Source organism: Canis lupus, chromosome X, assembly GCF_011100685.1.
Source record: "Canis lupus familiaris isolate Mischka breed German Shepherd chromosome X, alternate assembly UU_Cfam_GSD_1.0, whole genome shotgun sequence".
Lineage (NCBI taxonomy): Eukaryota > Metazoa > Chordata > Mammalia > Carnivora > Canidae > Canis > Canis lupus.
Genome location: NC_049260.1, coordinates 96,673,970 through 96,693,775, shown reverse-complemented (window position 1 = coordinate 96,693,775; position 19,806 = coordinate 96,673,970). Strand labels below are relative to the sequence as shown.

Below are 19,806 nucleotides of genomic sequence, written 5' to 3'. Positions count from 1 at the left end.
TAAAATCTTTTTAAAAAATAAATAAATTCAGTAAGTTTTCATGAGAAACATGTGAATTTAATAGATTCTAAACTCAAAACAGGGATGGTTACCTTTGACTGTAGTTTAGATTTTTTTCACCATTTGTGCATGTTTTAAACAATGTTGTTTCTCTTGAAGCTAAATTTCCAATAAAAATTTTTTTCAGATGGTTTGACCGACTGTGTGGACCCTGATTGTTGTCAACAAAGCAACTGTTATGTAAGTCCTCTCTGTCAGGGCTCACCAGATCCTCTTGACCTCATTCAGCAAAGCCAACCCCTCTTCTCTCAGCATACTTCGAGACTCTTTTATGATCGAATCAAATTCCTCATTGGCAAGGACAGCACTCACGTCATTCCTCCAGAGATCTCATTTGACAGCAGGTATACATGTATTTTTTTATTCCTTAATAAACAGTGGTCATGTTTTTCCTTAACTGTGAAAGAAAGATGTTTTCAAAATATCAGGCTACTTTCTTTTCTTTTCTTTTTTAGGCTACTTTCCATTCCACACAGTACATGTTGATTTCTTTTTTAGGCTTCTCTGGAATGCCCAAGACCTTACTGATTAGTTAACAGAGACAAGGCGTTTCTAGAGATTCTTTATCATGAAGGATGAATGTGTGTGTGTGTGTGTCTGTGTGTGTGTGTGTTTGTATACAGTTGACCCTTGAACAACAGGTTTGAATTGCATAGATCCACTTATATGCAGATTTTTTGCAGTACAGTACTGTAAATGTATTTTCCTTATGATTTTCTTGATAACATTTTTTTCTCTAGCTCACTTTACTATAAGAATATAGTATACAATACCTACACAAAATATGCATTAATCAACTGTTAATGTTATCAGTAAGTCTTACGGTCAACGGAGGAATCAAAAGTTATATATGGATTTCCAGCTGCATTGGGGGTTGGCACCCCTAACCCCTGTGTTGTTCAAGAGTCAACCGTGTACACACACACACACACACACTCACAATGTGTATTATTTATAGTAAAGTATAGGTGGCGCTTTAAATGACAAAAACAGAATGCAGGTATGATATGTGGATTTATTATTTAGCTTCTGGATTGATCCCTTGAAAGCCCTTGAATTTCAAAAGCTAAATTTCAAGTTTTATTCCATGATGTAAAACGTTTCTATATGAAAGAGTTGGGTGAATTTGACATCTTAATGTGAAATGCAAGGCTTGTGAAAATCTATCTTCTAGGAAAGCTCAAATGCATGAATTGTCTACTAAAGACCTGAGACCAAAGGCCAAGCCCATAGGTAGAGAAATTTTTTAAATTACCTTACTCATTTGAAGTGTAATCACATGAATTTGCTCATTGTTATTCTCTGCTTCATCTTCAGCAATGATATATTTTACTAATTAGCACTAGACATAAATAAGTCACTGAAGTCAACATTTCTGGTCTCTTAAAAATGTCCTCCTTTGTTCATTCAATAAGCAGATGTTTCACTACCTTCTAGGCTTTTACAAATGGGAATTCAAAAAAGCATGCAAAATATTTGTCCAGGAGCCCCTGTCTATATCCCACACAGTTTGTTGCATCCTGGTGGGTGTTATCAGTCCCCCAGAGATAACTCAGTCAAGAGTTTATATTAATATGAGTAACAATCTAAGAAAATGACAACCCCACCTGGACCTATACAAAGTAGAAAAAGAAAAAACCCAGATGGGCGTGGAAATTTAAAACATTCAGCATCCTCTCCATGGATTGTAGACAAGAACTGATATTGAAACGTCAAATTTTTCTCAGTGTTTTTTATTATTGTTCAGTTGTGACCTTTCAGGGGTCTGATGGAACCCAAAACCCAAACACCAGCACATCACGAGAAAGGCCTGTTCTGCCAGGGGATCTAGTCAGGGTTTGAGTTCGCCCAAGAGACTCCGTCACCCCCATTCTGAAGAGTTTCACTCAGCTCAGTAACAACCCCGGAGTAACTTTCGGATGGACTGCAGTCAAAGCCATTATTTAGCTGGTGGAGATTGTACCACAGAGAAACAAAAGGAACCAAAGGCAGCCGTTACCCTCATTCTCCTATTGAAGCGGGAGAAAAGTGGTCACTCTGCAGCTTTCTCCGTGCTCTGGGAAAAGTGAGTCCAAATGTCCAAATCAGAAAAAAGAAGCAAGCAGAAGAAATACAACCTCCATGACACGGAGGTATGTTCAATGACTCGCTGACCTCAAGGAAAGGGAGAAGGTCATGACCTCAGGGAGGCAAGGAGACAAGTCGTTGTGACCCAGAGCAGGACGCGGGACGACGAACTTGGCAAAGCCGAGAGAGGCTCACAGCCCTGAGGTCAGAGCCCGGCTCCAGCAGTGCTCGCCGGCGCCGGCAGAGTGAACAAGCTGATCACACTCATGGTAGCTCATGCCCTTCTCCTTCTCCTGGTTTGAGTGCGTTGTCCTTATTCTTTTTTTTTTTAAGATTTTATTTATTTATTCATGAGGGACCCAGAGAGAGAGAGAGAGAGGCAGAGACACAGGCAGAGGGAGAAGCAGGCTTCCTGCGGGGAGCCCGACGTGTGACTCGATCCCAGGACCCTGGGATCACAGCCTGAGCCAAAGGCAGACGCTCAACCACCGAGCCACCCGGGCATCCCATGTCCTCATCCTTTTGTAAAACTCTCCAAGTTACCATTTGGCTCTGCAAGTCACATTTGAATTCAGAACGACAGGTCCCCCTTCAGCCTGGGGGCTCAGCTATTAGAGACCTATGGCATCTGTCAGAAAAGGTGGAGGCCTTTTCCAAGGGATATAGTTGAGGACAAGCAATCTAACTATACTTCCTCTAGAAGATCAGCACACGCAGTGTCACTCTGGGTCTCTCTGGGTAAAATAAATCCGACTCCAATCGCATATATAAATAATAATCATTACTGGCTCTTACATGTAAATAGGACCTCTTCATTTGCAAAGTCCTCACACATGCCTAATTTCATTTTGTCCTCACCGTATCCCTATGAAGTACGGAGGTATTAGCACGTTTTACATATGAGGAAACAGGTTCAGAGAGACAAATGACTTGCCCAGCATCATTTAGCCACCAAGTTTGCAGCGAAGCAACTCTTGTAACCTTTCTGTTACAGTACAGCTGAGCCATTTCAACTCGTCCGTAAATAAACCTGGTGACTTGGACCTAATTTCTGCTTGAGAAGTTGCATCTGGGTCAACACAAGGAAAAAACCAAGTGATGTTTAAAAATCCAGTTCCATTTCATACATCTCAATGGCATTATTTGCAAACTTCAAACCAGTGCTAATTAACTTCCTGTTGGTAGGAGAACACCACTGAATGGCTGGCAAAATGGGCCCTTCGCTATACGTGAATTGCTCTTGAGCATTTATTCTGTGTCAGGTCTCATAGTAAGCTTTTATATGTGCTATCTCATTTAATCCTTACCAAAACTCTGCATGATAGACACTGATTTTATGCCTATGTTCCAGGTGAGGAAACCAGAACTGAGGTGTCAAGTAATGACTTGCCCAAGGTCACAACCCACGAGTGTCAGAATCAGGATTTGAACCCAAGCAGGCTGGCACTGAGAGCCTGACCTCTAAACCACTATGCTGAGCCACTTTGGCGATTTAGAAGACTGGGCTAGCTAACCCTGAAAAGACTTACGACCCTTATACATCCCTGGCTGAAGAGTTCTACTCTTCAGACAGATCTAGAACATTTCTGTGCCAAAATCATGTGAACCAGTCTGCTTTTTTGCTTTTGTCACATAACTGAGAGAGAACTGGATAAGCAGATGAAGAAAACATTGTCAAGGGGCTCATTTGCCTACTGGCAAGATGTAGCCCCCCAGATGACTCACTGCTGGGTGTTGCCACCATCAGGAGCCTTTGGAGCTAAAGACAGTGGCATGCAGGTGACTAATTGTTGCAAGGACACACAAAGGTTAAATATCTGTTCATCTTTGTGCATCCAAGTGAGACTAGCTTTTGTTGTCTCAGGTTTGCTACACAGGCATGTGAGCACCATGAAATGTGTACCTCCTGTGCCCCATGAGAGCACAATGTCACTCTGAACATGTAACCTGCACACAGTAACACCTCTGGCAAGCCCAGCTCAGTTACCGGTTTTCTCTCAAATACATTTTACCCTGGAGCCTGAGCTTCTTTCATTTTTTTTCCAATCTACTCCAAACATGACTACAAAGTAAACCACATATTATACGTGCTCTGTATGACTTATTACTTTTTAATAATGTAAATAGGTGAACAGAAGCATTATTGATCTTCAGTGTCTAAGCATTTAATCACTATTAATAATGTAAAAGGTTTTTATAAATATGTAAAAACAAGAGTACATTAAACTAAACGACAGCAGTAATTTGCAAAGCCAGACATTTCACTCGCCATCACTAATGGAGAAGTGCATTTAAAACACAAAATCCTACCAGGGTTAGTGCAACCGCTGACAGCAAGGTCTGGCCAAACTCATTTGTCTGTTTTGTAGCTGTGAGAGGCTGACCCCACATCAATCCATGTCAGGCATCTACTTCAGAGATTGCTTAATATCAGCCCACAGATGTATTTTGTTTGGCCCAACATTTAGGAATTAAATATCTAATATAAAAATTGGAATGTCTTCCTTCTTTATAACATTTACAAAGCTTGGTATCTCTGCACCCAGTCCCATGACATAGGTGGTATAGAGCTGAGGGCCACTGTCCGTGTAGAGGGCATATGACATGGCTTTCTAGCTCACGCTCCTCCCTCCCCTTCCACCTGGCTCACTTCCCTCACTTTCAGTGACATGCCTGGCCCTGCTGGACTAAACAGCTTCTAGAGCCTTCCTTGGAAAGACCTCAAGTGTTTGGCTTGTTCTTTCTGATCAATTTCCCTGAGGGTCCTTAAAAATCTAATTGTATCATTTTACTTAATTTGAGGCCTTAACTATGTTGGTTTACAAAGAGAAAAAAGGTAACTGAACATGAACTGGAAATGACATTAATGGAATATTTCCACCCTTACTTCACTAGGGTACCTGTATATACTTTATTGAGTAGTTGGTCTACACTCTGCCTCACACCTTAGGCTCCCTTGAGGCAGTCATCAGTCATGACATCAGATAATCCAGAGCCCACCGTAGTAGAAGCAAAATGTCTACTTCTATGAGAAGGATGTGTCTGTTGAGAGGCATTTGACTATTGCATTTATCGCTTTGAAAAGTTTTAAGAACAATTTAAAGATCTAAAAATTTGCAACAGTGCTGCTAGGTGCAGTTATGGCAGCCTCTCTTGCCCACTCCAGTCAAGAATGCCTACCCGTAGTTGGAAAGTTCTATTTGTGACCAAATGTAATACAGCATTAAGCACATAACAGCACTGGTAACAGGATACAAAGTAAAGAGGTTAAACAAAATGATAGGTTTTTTCTAGTTTCTATGAAATTGCTGTATTTCAATTTCTTGCTGTACTCTGGGATGTACACAACAGCTCTGGATTGTCATAATTGCTAAATCTTAAGTTCTAGGAGGACAGGGACCAAGTCTGATTTGTTCCTTGTTTTGATTATCTGTTGCTGTGTAGAAAACTACTCCAAAGCATAATGGAATAAAATAAATTTTATTATTATATCTCAGGATTCTGTGGGTCAGAAATTCACACAGAGTATGTGGCCAGGATGGCTTGTCTGTTCTCCATGAGGTTTGGCCTCTCAGCCAGGATATCTCAAGTACCTGGGAGCTGGAACAGCTGAGCTACAGCCAGGAATCTCTCTTTGTACATACAGCCTTTCTACTTGGTCTTCCTATTGGCATGGCAGCCAGTCTTGAGTTTGTTTGACCTCACATATGGTGGCTCAGGGCTCCAAGACAGCATTTCAAGAGATAAAAAAATGGAAGATGCCGGTCTCTTAAGGCTCATGTCCAAAAATTTTAATAGTGTCACTTACATTGCATACTATTAGTTATAGCAGCCACAGAGCTTGTCCAGATTTGAAGTGGGGGAGACATAGATGCCCCCCTCTTGATGAAAGAAGTATCAAAGAATTTGTGGCCATCTTTAATCTACCATACCACTGTATCTCCAGATTCTAACATAGCACCTAGCAAAAAGCAAGTAAAGAATGAGTGAGTGACTTAGTTGTGGTAATATTGAAGTGTTCTTCTCATATTTGCTAATGAAAAACTCATTTTTGTTGCCTAGAACACACAGATGATATTAGGACCTCAATAAGTCAATTCCCAAATGTAGAACCAGCCTAAAGGTAAGATTACTGTTCTCCAAATAGCACAGGAACGAATTCATAAAAGATGAAGTGATTATCTAACAGTAGCAAAGTAATTACTCTTTTTTTTTACCTTATGAGACATTCCACCACTGTCAGAGCCTGCCCATAATTGACATCATTTATAACTTTGTATAAGCATCAATAATTCTCTCTGCCTTCAATGGGTTAGATAATCAAAATTTAGAATCAAGAAAAAAATGAGAGAATAAGGAGCAATGTCACGAAGCCAGTGTGAAGGCTGCTGTTAACTGGCTCATTTTGGTATGTGTCCTTATTCCATCTCATGAGAAAAACAAAGACAAGGGCCCCAGAACAAATCGAGGTACTACAGTGCCTTGAGCATGGCATTTTTGGCAAACTCTTTACTTACACAAGCCTTCCCCCTCCTTTACTACACCCCACTCAATAATAAAACCTTGATTCATGCTCCTGATTATTCATGATACCTGGTAACAACCATAATTACTTATCCTAACTTGTTTAATAAAACATGCTTTTCTGTACTTAGTTGAGCTGGTAATTTATACCATTTGAAATCCTGTGAATGGTAAAGTGAGTTATTGAATCAAGAGTGAGGTTATGGGGGCAAGGTTGCAGGAAGATGGGTCATTGCTACAGAAACTGTCGATCCTGAATAGAGACTGGGACTTAAGAATAAGCACGCTTGATAGACACTAACTGCTGCTTTTTTAAAATTTGTGTTTTATTGACATATTAGTATTTCCAGAGTAACCAAGGACTTTAAATTCTTTTAGAAGAGATATCAAATTCCTCTGCTGTCCCTAATGTAATATCAGATCCTGATGTCAGCTCATTTTTTAAAAAGGGCTGAGGATATGTATCACTCATTTATTCAGCAGATATTCCTTGAGTGCCACTTTGTGCCAAAAACTATGTGAATGGAAGTAAACAAAAGAAACAGCATCCCTTTATTCACAGAACTCCCCTTACAGTCTAGCAGTAGAGGCAGTCAGAACATCAAGTAAATGCATAAATAATGAAATTAACTGCAAACTGCAGTAAATTCTGCAGATTATGAAACATCAGGTTTTTGAGGAAACTTGGAGTTCATCAGCTCAGGGTTCTCAAATCCACCTGCTTTGAACCTAAGTCCATGTAAGACAAAAGGGACTCTAGCAAGTGAAACAAAGTCATTAAACAATGACAGAAGTAGGACTGACCTGGAAGTTTGCAGCAGTAGCTCAGAGATGGTATTCATTAGCTCAGGTGAGCACGAAGACCTGCTAAAATTGACACAAACAGGAGACTATTGATAATTTGCCAAAAAAAAAAAAACATAAAGCTTATTTGGACTGTGAGCAGCTTAACAGTTTGCAAGAAGTTCTGTCCTTTGAAATGTGGGGCTGTAGGTAATTTTTTTCTACAATTTAAAATGTTTGTATTAAACAAATGAATTCAATGGGGAAAAAATCAATCATCGCAAAAATTCTCATTTACCCCAATGAAAAAATTCCCATTAACAACATTTTGGCATCATTTATAATGATGGATCCTACAGTTTCTTTCAAGATAATCCACATTGAAGAAGATTCATCATTTCACTCAGGAGATCAATAAACATTACAACGTTTACTTGGTTAATTTATCCATTTGGTGATGGGCACTGTCCTAGGCTCTGGTCTACAGCAGACAAAGGGCCTTTCCCATACAGTCTAGTGAGGAAGAACGATTCCAGAAAAGGTAAATGTCAGGTAGGTATAAGCACTTTCAAGTAACACAAAGAAAGGTTAGGAATGGAGGGTGACTATTTTAGAGAGAGAGGTCCAGGAAAGCTTCTCTGGGGAAGTGATACTGGAGCAAAGACCTCGTGGCATTCATCTATACCTCAGATGATCTTGGACCTTTATGCAACAGATTGTCACACAAGCCAGGGCCTGGTGGTGACTTTTAGAAGCCCAATAAATCAAGATTCTGTGACACCATATGAAGAGGTAAAACAAACCTTTCTCAAGGAATTATTACATACTGGTTACTGTGAAAGGTTTTACTGATAAGGGGATAGGGTACCTGTCTTCTACAAGCACATTGAGAAAATATGAATTCCTCAGACAAACGGAGAAGCCTCTAGAAACACAAATCAGCAATAGCCCTAGACAGTTTAGTCATGAAAAGAAAAAAAAAGTAACAGATCTTCATCAATTAGTATTGAACCCAAAAGGGATGGCATATATAGAAACCACTTGCCAATTTGGAATGAGGAAAAAGAAGAAGCAAGAAAAGCTTATATTTTAGAATATTTGTTAAGGAAATCCAATGTTATTACAGTATTCAAGTATCAATGGAAGTAACACACAGTTTAGTCTGCGTACAGGTAATCCCCAGAAGGTCTGTTACGTAATCATTTGTAATTTTGCTGAGGTACAAATCTGAATCCATATATTTGGTGTTTGACTTTCTCACAAATCTGTTGGTTAAGGATCTCCAAGTCTATTTGCTAATGGCAGGTGCTTGTGCAGTTTTAATATACGAGCATGAAAAACACTATACGAGATACACAGCTAGGGGCTGATAAACACACAATGCAACAATTACTGAATAAATTGAATATGTTGAGGACAGGGGGAAGCTCTTTCTACAGCACCAGCATCCACATATCTATCTCTTGTTCACCTTTCTTTCTGAAAGGAGGCATTGCACAGACCGGCCCACATTTGCAAAAGGAGTCCCGAGGGTGATTTGGCTCAGCCATGGTTCCCTACAATTCTATTTGTCTTACCATGATGCTTTTCCTGAGCAACCTCCTTTGCTTATCACTTCTGCAGTTGTCCTAAGTGGAAAGGAAGATCGTTGCTACTTACTAATAAAGCACTTTGATTGCATTTATATGAAAGGTGTTACGTATGTGAAGATGGGATCTCCTGATTTTTCCGACAACTCTTTTGTCTGATGCTAAAGTTTAGGAAACATACTATAAAAATTACAAAGTGCTGAAGGTTCCAAGATTTATAGTGCTGACTAGCTCCTGAAATCAGCAGTCAACACCTAAAGGTACCAAAAAGAAAGAATGTGTGACTTTCACTTCCTTGCAAATGCTCTTGGGCAAAGAAGAATTAAAAAAAAAAAAAATCAGAGCACAGATCTTCAAAACGCTGTTCAGTTGATTATGTGTGGTATTTTGAAACTCGGATGTTCTGAGATGCTTAATAACTGTGATTAGTAATACCAGTAGCCATCTATCTACAGCTTATCTCAGTATGGATAGGTATTTTCTAATATTTTATCCATCTTACTACTCCATTAAGAAATTCAAAAGGCTCAAATCCTTCTTACTCGCTTCTTAGCCATACTGTTCGCTTGCAGTGTCTCGAGCTGGTTCTATCATCAAAATTTGTTCCTAGAGAGGGCAGAGTAAATGCAGGTTTGGGGAGGAGGAATAAATGAAGCACATCTCCACTAAACACTCTGCACGTAGAAGGTACTCAGCAGCTCGTCAGTGTCCACAGGAACTGATGTCCATGGGTAGTGAAAGCACCACCTGTGTAGGTGAGCTCTAACTCTCTTTTCATTTGCAGCCACATTTTTATCCATCTTAAGAAAGATCTGCAATATAGCCCAGGCCCCTTGGAATCCAGGTCAGAAGGCCTCCACCAATCCACCACTTTCTAGCTGTGTTATCTTCAGCAAGTTGTTGTTTTTTTTAACCTCTCTGGATCCATTTCTTTGCTTTTAAAACAGGGCTAGTAGTTGTACCCACCCAGGGTCGTAGTGATATTAAATGAAATAAGATAAGGAAAGTGCTCGACGTAGTACATGACCCATAGTAAGCGCTTCATAAATGCTTTATTTATACGAACTTGTATATGCATTTATATACATTATATATATTTAATGAATACCAGGGTACCTAATAGAATGTAATTAGAAAGGTACAACTCAAAAGACAATCATTTTACTGGGTTATTTTTTTGTTGTGGCACCTTTGTGAAGTGGCTGAGGATAGGACAGGGAAAAGTCACAATGGAGGACTAGCAGGCCAGTGCTAGAACTGGAGTGGGTGGAGCTAGGCCACACGTTTTCCTCTGTGGAAGAAAGAGTAATCCACAGCCAGGCTATAGCCAACTAGACAGATTTCCCCAATATTTAATGACTATCCATTATTTGAAGGGCAGATTCGCAGAGAAGTGACGGGAAAGGTTAATGAGGTTAATAAAACCCCATAGGGCTGATGACAAAGAAACCATTTGAGTAAAGTGTAAACCAGGCCAAAAAAAAAAAAAAAAAAAAACAAATCAACCCAAATAAAAACAAACTTGAGACTATTCTAGAGTTGCAAGGGCTTACAGGACAAATATTTCAGGATTCAAATTCCAGACAAAAATAATCATGTGTCTAAATGAAGCAAACTGGCACTTACGCGGTCCTGAAAATGTGACTGTGTCGTCAGTTTTCTTATTGCTTCAAAACACTTGATCTTTTTCCCATTACTTTGGGGATCTCAGGCATCCAAAGCAAGCCTGCTTTTGACAAGCAATTACCAGGGCAGATGGGAAAATAGCCACCGTCCTCAGGGTGAGTGCCCCCATTTTGTTTTACTTGAAACATCACTAGCCATGAGGAAAATAATTCTGCTTAAAAAGCTATCTGCATTTTCAATAGCACCACCTTTCCCAGAGTCCTAGAATGTTGATGGGTAATGCTTCCAGCTGCTTTTACTGTTGCCCATTTAGTAGGTATTATTTATTTGGGCTAGTGACCAACTGAGTAGGATTAAATCAGCCTGCTCTATTTAAGTAAAAACTAATGAGATTTTATTGGGTTTGCATATGAACATTCACTGCATTCACATTTTCAGAACATGAAAACGGGCTTATGCTATAACATTAAATGTTTTCATGGTGCTGTACCAGCTTAGATAACATATATCAAAAACCCAGCATGTGTTGTGTGGAAACCCCCCCCCCAAATATCTGAATATTAAAACCCTCAAATGTATTTAAATTATGAAATACCACATCGTAATTATATGGTAATATATAAAGGAATAATGGGGTTAATGTTCATAAATTAAGCATTTGAGGAGGACTATTCATTCATTCTTCCCAATCACAGGGGTACTATTTAATTCCCTGAAGTTGTCAATTATCAAACAACGCTCTCATGATGAGAAAGTCATAATGCACATTCCAGAATGCTGGCCTCTCATAAGTGAACCGTAAGGCATCTGTCGTGCGGGAACCTCAAAGTAGTCTCTGAAACCTTTGAAGCAGTGCCATGAGGGTGGGTTGCAAGTATCTTACATCTCCATATAAACAAATATTTGAACCGAAATTCTGTAAAGCTTTCTCGAGCATGGGCTGTGTACCCCAGGCACTGGGAAGGATGCAAAGAGGAAAGTCAGTCTTTGCCCTGATGTAGACTATCTAACGGTAAAGACAGACACGTATATCACTCTCATCCAAGACAGGCTACGTCAAGTACAGTAACCTGTATCTGAGCGCTAAGGAGACTAATGAGGATGGAGACAAACTTGACACTTATTTGAGACCGATAAATCAGGTTAAAACATTTTTTCATCACACAATCACTGGATTTGAAGGGACCCTACGGTTCATCTTATAGTCCAGCCTCCGCTTTGGCATGACGGTTTCAACGTGATTCCCCAAACCACAACGTGGCAGACTCTCTTCCAGAGGTCTGTAGGGAGGAGTTACAAATTCATACCTCACAGATTAACTTCCTAATGGTCCGATTGCGAACCAGTGAGTGACTTGCCTGCCTTCATAGTTTCTGTCCTGTGCCTCCCTCTTGAGGGGTTCATACATCTTAATAGGCTGACTGTTCTGGTCTTGCTTTCACTAAAACAGTGGTTCTCAAAGTTCAGCCTTTAGACTGGCAGCATCAGCATCACTCAGGAACTTGCTAGGAATGCACATTCTCGGGCCCCATTCCAGATCTGTGAATCAGAAACTCTGGAGTTGGGGCCCAGCGGACTGTTTTACCAAGCCCTCCAGGTGATTCTGGTGTGTAATCAAGTCTGAGAACCACTGATCTGTATGCAAGAAATATTACCAGGAAGGACTGAGGACCAATAGCACAGATGACACTCTAAAGAGAAGATCCTTTATTCATTGCATGATGGCAGCCGATAAGATGCTTTAGTCCAAGTGACGCAATCTAAAGCTGTGAAACTTGACGGTATAATGAGCCTGCGGAGATGTTGGGAGAACCATTGCACCATGCCTCACAGGCAGCAGGTTTCCATCCCTTGGAGACACGAACCAAATAACGACTCCTAGAGGAATTTACAGAGCAGAATTCCAGCTCCAGTGAGCAGAGCATTCACGTGGCCTCTCTAAGCCCAGTCCTTCTCAGTGCTGTCTCTTGACCAGAGCTGTCAGCTCTGGAAAGGATTTCATCTGTTCCTATGGAGAAAACAACCTAACCTGCCCAACTGCTGCTAGATCCCCTGCTGGCCAGGACCTTGATTTTGAATGTTACCCTTCAAAGGTTGCTTACGCTCATGTTAGCAACAAAAGCAAATGGTTATAACTTCCCTACTCTGAGCCTCATTTTCCTTGCGAAAGATTTTAATCAGAAACACAATGCAGTAAATTATATCTTCTTACAGCAATTTAGTTTTCAGTGTTGTTTTTCAAACCAAATCTTGTGCTTGAGGTTAATGTTTTTGCCTGAGGTGTTGAATGAATATTGGAAATTTGACACTGAAGACAAAAGACAACAAATAAGAAAAGAGGAGAAAGGAACCAAGAGTTTATTGGAGGCTAGGGATAATTTGACTATGCCATGGAAAAAGAAAATACAGAATGAATTAGACCATTTTGCATCAGAATGGTCTAACAAGCAGCTCGTTAGTTAAATAAGGCTCTGAGTAAAGTGTATTCTGACTTGCATTTCCCAGGATGCCCTGCTCTTCAGACCAAGCTCCAAACACCTACAAGATTCAGCATTTGTTAAAGGAAGAAGCAATTCCTTGGGGGTTGCTGCTTTAGCATAGTGACAGCAAGTAGACAGCTTGGCAGCAGCCTGTATTCTCCAAAGAACGGGAAGAGAGACACTTGTGAGGGGTGATCTATCCCCATACGTGTTTCTAAAGTCGCATTGGTCATGTCCATCTGAGTTCAAGTTATCTCACTCTAACCCAGAACAGCAGGGAGAAGTTCTGGTTTTTAAAGATTCAAGAAAGGAAAGCATCCCAACCATGTCTGTGAATCAAAGGATAGTGAGCCCCAAGGAAAGTGTGCAGTCCCTGCCATTGAGAGTACACAAAAACACACACACAAAACCAACACCAAAGACAGTCACACTAGGCACATACCTGCTGTAGACATGCACAGGGTCAGCTTTATGACAGTCCAGACGGTTCAAAAGACTCAGAGGAGTTCCGTATACTTAGTGGGGAAAAGTTTCAGAAAAAGACAGGTGCTTGAAAGATTAGGACTCACGTTGAGGGTAGTTTGATGGGGCAATAATTTAAGAATTCCAGATGTTTCCCCAAGACGGGCCAAGAACAGGCCAGGTATGAATACTTTTTTAGGTGGTGATTTGAAGATGCCGGAGACTCTCTGGGCAAGGAAACAGGGAGGTACCACAGTGGGAATGATGAATAGCACAGAAAGTAGGATCGTGGTGGTACTACCAAAGACAGACTCGCTGTCATATCCAGCTCACTACTTCAACAAACACCCAAACTTGAAAAAAAGATTAATTATACAGGATGCCTTGGATAAGAGAAGCACAATCCGAATAGACAATGTGAAGCGAAGAGACACTACATTTCAGTGACTGTGTGACTCAGGAAAAAATTAAGTAAATACAAGGTTACCATCCACAATTATGAATAATTGAATTCAGAACTCCAGATTGCACAAAATAGCAGTTGAGCTAAGCAAAGTAGAGAGAACACCATACTTGCAAGAGTATATATGAAGGCTCCCTAAGGGCCATCTGGAGCAGGAGTAGCCTGGGGAAGCAAGTAGACTCAAGAGTTTTCTTTTTGAAATGGAAAATTTGCCTGGGAAAATGTTTTCCCTAGGTTTCTGCATGCAGTGCCAATCAAGATTACTGGAAATTAAGAAAGAATACTTTAATACTGTCCTGAAATTTAGACAGCTTCCACTGACACAGGATGACTGATGTTGGTCAAAGATTACAGTAAGTACTAGTAATCCAGGAATAAAAGGAGCTAAGAGTTATTCTTGTGAAAAATAGATGACATGGAGTGTGTAAATAATGGGAGCAAATGCAGCAAGATACAGGGACTCTTAGAACATTTAAAGTCTAATACATTACAAAGAGACCTCAATGCTGATAAACGTAGAATAATGAGTTTTATGGGGCTTTATCATATGCTATAAGTTGGTGTGCATCATAAAATATGAGAAATAAAAAATAAAGTAGTTGAAAGACAAGTCTGCACATTATTTATGAATGATGCAGAGTGAAATGAATGAGAAGAACAGGTAGACAATGTCTTGAATAATGATGACTTTGATGAGTCGTTATCACACAAAATCTGTGTGCTTCATAAAATATGAGGAATACTAAAGAGCAGAAGAGTCAAAAGACAAGTCTCCTCAGAATGAGATACAGAATGAAGGAAGAGAGGAATACAAGGGAAATGCACAGAATAATGATAGCTTTTATGAGACTTTCACTCACCAGCCTGGATCCTTCATAAATATAAACTGTATAGAAAATAAAAGAGCAGCAAAGAGAAGAGACAGGTCTGTGTCTGTCATAAAATATGAGCAAATAATGCCAACTAGGCTTGACAAAATAAAAACAAAAATAATTGAGCCTAGTATAGCTGTGGGAAGACACAATGTCTAGAGTAATATGAACAAATGAAATGAGTAAGTGTAGAATTGTCTTGCCAAAAGGGAATCAGCGACCACCTAGGTAGGCTTTATTGTTGCAAAGGCCACCTTGTTAACTGGTAGAGCCTTAGCAAGTTTGGAGTTACCCCCACCCCCAAAAAAGCCATCAGCACTTAGTGCTCGGGGAAGCCATGTTCAAGGGATTTTCCAGTGCCTCTTCTCAGCCCTTCTAGCTCCAATCCCTACATAGTTTGCAGATTTTCTCAGCTTGCTTCTACTTCATCTGTACCCTGCTTGTCAGACTTTGTTTTATGAAGACCTTCAAAAGGTTGCTGTATAAAACTAGAGACATCCTTTCATTTTCATTTCTTGTTACATTGGACTTAGAACCTGGAACCACATCTGTCAGGGTTAGTTCAAAATCCAGAACTCAATGACCTTCAAATAAACGTCTCCTCTATTAAATGGGATTTCAGAATCTCAAACTTTCGAAATCTCCCCAAAAGAAACTGGGAGAATCAGACAAGACAAAGCAAGTGCCACTATGTCATTTGCGTACCATTCAGAGCCATGATTTATAGAACTCATAAAAATGTACCGTTCATTGGAAAAAAGAAAGCCACTGATCTATGTCAAAATTAGGAATGTTGGTCTGAGACTTCAATACAGCGATAGCAACAGTTATACCAGCTTACTTTTGGTTAGTACTTAATGGCTTGTAGTTTGTTTTCGGGGAAGGCCTTAGGTAATGCAAGATAAATCCTATTAGCATAACTTATATCCAATTCCTTTGATTATGTGTGATAGAATGGAGTGTGGAGTCTATTGGCTGTGATGTATAAAACAAACTTTGGCTGGTAACTGTCTTTCGATTTTTCAGAGATTTTTTTTTTCTCTCAAAAGATTTTTGTGGCCATGAGCCTTCAGATATATTGCCTCAACTTGCTAATTCTTTTTTAGGAAGATATAATGCCAGGGAGGAATTATCATGGTTACTTTGGAAAGTCATGTTTGCCCAAATAACATGGCCCTCTTTAATCTAAGATTCAGATCCCCTGGATCTACTGAATCCCACTTGGTGAAAAAAAAAATGACATTAACTCCCCAGGAAAAAAATCACTGACCTTGCTCAACCTTCCTCAACACCTCCAGCTCCAGCTACAAAATGCACATGCTAGAGCTCAGGGCTGCCAAAACTAGGATTGGACTCCCCCCCTCCACAAGTGGTGAAAAAACTGCCCCCCAACCCCTGCTGCCCCCAATAATGGCAGATCAGTGAAAAAAAACTTTGCTTGGAATTTGCTCCTGGGTCCTCTTCTTAACTGTCAAATGCCTGAAATTTGTTATAACTTGGTCAGGCTAGAGCTGAAAGTATGCACATTTTAGTGGACTATGTCTGGGAGACAGCCCTATTTGAGAGCTAGTTTAATAGAATCTCATTTTTTGGGCAAGGGTGAAACTCCTTTGTTTAAAGGAAAAAATCGCCTGAAATATTTTATTTCAATTAAGCAAGAGAAACAGAATACTATAGCTAAGGACCATGTCTTTTTTGCAGACTCACTCTTAAAATTTGTCCAAATAAGTTTGCTTTCTTATAATATTGTTTTTCCAGAAAAAGGCAATTTGGCAATATGAATCAAGAGCCTTAAAAATATTCACACATATGTATGTAAGTGCATGGAGAATGCACACATTACTGATTACCTCTGAGGAGAAGACCAAGAGCTGGGAGGGAGGTCTTGAGCAGAGACTTTAGTCATATGTACAATGTATTTATGTATTAATAAATGTGATGAATTTTAATAAAATAAAATTATTCTTCCACAACTAGGACTATCTCCCAAGGAAATATAAGATACTCAATGCAGGAAAAATTAAGAAACTACTATATGTCCTAAAAAAAGGAATGAATTAAACCAGTTAAGGAATGCTGTTTTAAGGCTATATTGTATAATAACAAAGTGATATATTAAGGAATTTCTGATTACATTGGACAATGTTAATAATACACTGTTAACATAAAAATATCAGGACACAGATCTATACTGAGTATAATCCCAGTTTTCATGGGCAAAAAAGATACACATGCCATCCTCGAAATGTTGTTAGTAGTTACTACTGGTTGGTGAAATTATTGTGTTTTTTGTTATACTTGACTGTGTTTTCCAAAGTTTCTCCATCTTGGCTTCTAGAATCTAGTTTCAACATGCTTTTATATTTGCCTTTGATCTTGTGTTGCAGGCGTGCTTGTGTGATTCGAGGCCAAGTGGTGGCTGTAGATGGAACTCCTCTAGTAGGGGTGAATGTTAGTTTCCTGCATCACAGTGATTATGGGTTTACCATCAGCCGGCAAGATGGAAGGTATGTCAGTATTCCTTCTAATCATTGGGGGGCCAAATAGTGACTTCTAGCTATGAGCCAAACCAGGGCTTAGATGATACAGTGTTTGTAAGCCCATCTTCCTTCTAGCCTGTATTTCAGAAAGTCGTTGGTGATGTTTATTTCCTCTATTCCCCAACTAAATCAAACCAAATTTCTCTTCTAACCATGCACTATTACTCAAGTCTTCTGGAAACCCTGGCCACCTGGAAAGTTTCCTAGCCTACATCCAATTCCATTTATCAATCCAGCTTCAAAATTCAGTGAGATGATGCAGGTAATAAAGAGGGGGCCAGGAACACTTAGGCTGTTCTTCCATGGCAGCCTTAAAATATTTCAGAAATGAAGATGTCCAAAAGATTTCTCCCAAAAGTACAAAATTCAACCTCATTAAGATATTTATTTTTAATGTGTGCACCCTAGACTGCTTATTTTTGTAGTGGCTGCAACTGATTGACAAGCATGGCCAGCCTAACCAATTCCCTTAAGTGTCTTTAATAACTGTAGTGATTTAACCTCAATACCAACCACCAGGCTACTCTCTAAGGGCTTCTCAGGCTCTCTGAGACCCAGGAAGCAAGACCACTAAGTAAAATCTTTCCACCCCAGAAACGGATTTGCTCATGAAAACATTTTTGTTTATCATTTAGGTAGACATTTTGTCTACCATTTAGATAGACATTTGTTCAAAATATTTGAGTCAATAGGCCCATGTGTCTGGCTTAAAGGTACCCATTTATGACCCTCAGGAACACTATAATAATGGCCTTGAGGTGCCCTAGTCTCCAGATGTCTGCCCTTAAAATGAACTACTCACAATAAGCTGCTTCAGTAGTCACATAAAGAGATGTTGGCTTGGAGCTTTATCACAGTGTGAGACTGTCTTATTTCAAGAACCTACAATCAAACCTTATTAGTCCTAACCACTTCAGAATTGCTAATTGTTCAACCTGGGCTATGCTGAATTTTTTTTTCAACTGCCTATCAAGAAAATGCTTACAAAAATTAAAGAAGCTAAAAAGAAAAGTTTTAACATACATAAGAAAAACAGTTTTTAAGACTTCAGTAAATCATATAAATGATTTGTACGTAAATTATATTGCAGATTATTAACTAGCCACCTATTTATTAGAATAAGCTCAGCAAAAACTACTCTGGGTACAGGTAGTCTGAATACACATAAACACACACACATCCATTGTATATATGTGTATATATGCAATAAAAAGTACATTTCATTTCAAATAGTCCATAGTTGGAGGTCTCCACTAATTCAAATGGACCTTTCTCCCAGCTTGACTGAATGATGAAATTTTAGTAGTTCCCTCACCAGTAACTGGTACACAGAAGTGGCCTCTCCCTTTGCCAGCATGCTTAACTATGTGCCAGAAATTGAGAAATGGATTGTTTCTTTAAATAGAATATGCCCTCATAGACATTTGACTTCACTTGGAGAACTCATGGGCCTTTAGGTTTTTTTTTAGCATGTGTAGAAAGGTTTGAGTGAATTATTTGATATTTACAAAAGAGCTTAAAAGAAACAATATCTTAAAAAAAATCTAAAAATTTCTGTTTCCAGTTTACCGAAAACATTAAAAAAAGAACAATTTTTGTCGTCATTTTTGTGTTTTTTGTTTTAAGTAAAATGCCAGGACCCTCATCTGCTGAGCTCTCTGTGAGAACTACGTTTATGTAGATGACAGATACAGCCAGAGTCCCCTCTGGCAATAACTCTCCCCTCAGGCTCCACAAAGGGTGTAAGCGTTCAAAATCTGTGCCCCAAATGCCAAGCAGACTGTCCCACTGTCATCTCCTGGACATAAAGTGACAGTGTGATGGGAGTTTCCATTTATATGTTTCTGTTTGTTGCTCTCTCAGACTGAGTACATTTCGAAAGCAGAGTATCATAAGGAAACTATATCTGAGAGCAAAAGGATTACAGAAAGGCTGAGATTAGCATTTAAATACCCAGTAGACAGAGTGTGATATGTAAGATGCTGTAAGGGGCCCTCTGTCTCCAAGTCTCAGTCCAACCTGTCTGCCACCTTGCCTGTAGTTCCCACCAATGGCATCACTGCTTTGGGTTAAGCTGTTGACTCTAAAAGTTCTCGTTAAATGCAAATATGTTATGTGGGATGTAGAACTAATTACTCCCATTATCATCCATTTGCACAAGTTAATTGACAACTTCCCCTAGAGAACCAGGAAAAGTCTAGGTCACAGGACCAAAGTTATGTATAAAAGGCGAAAGGAACTATGGGAATGGAAGAAGGAGACCTCTAAAAGTAAGAAGAGATTAGACATGCAGATTGGGAGAGGCCGAAGTATCAGAATAGAAGAAAAAAGGCAATTCCA

At 39.6% G+C, this 19,806-nt stretch overlaps 1 protein-coding gene across 1 annotated transcript in view; it reads left to right on the top strand.

Annotated features, from left to right (window-relative positions):
• The window catches only part of TENM1 (teneurin transmembrane protein 1), a 790,607-nt gene that overhangs the window by 626,822 nt on the left and 143,979 nt on the right, over positions 1–19,806 (top strand). Inside the window, exons 17-18 of the mRNA XM_038588255.1 lie at positions 188–404; positions 17,314–17,433. Coding sequence (XP_038444183.1) covers positions 188–404; positions 17,314–17,433 — 337 coding nt within the window. The remainder of the gene's footprint in view (positions 1–187; positions 405–17,313; positions 17,434–19,806) is intronic.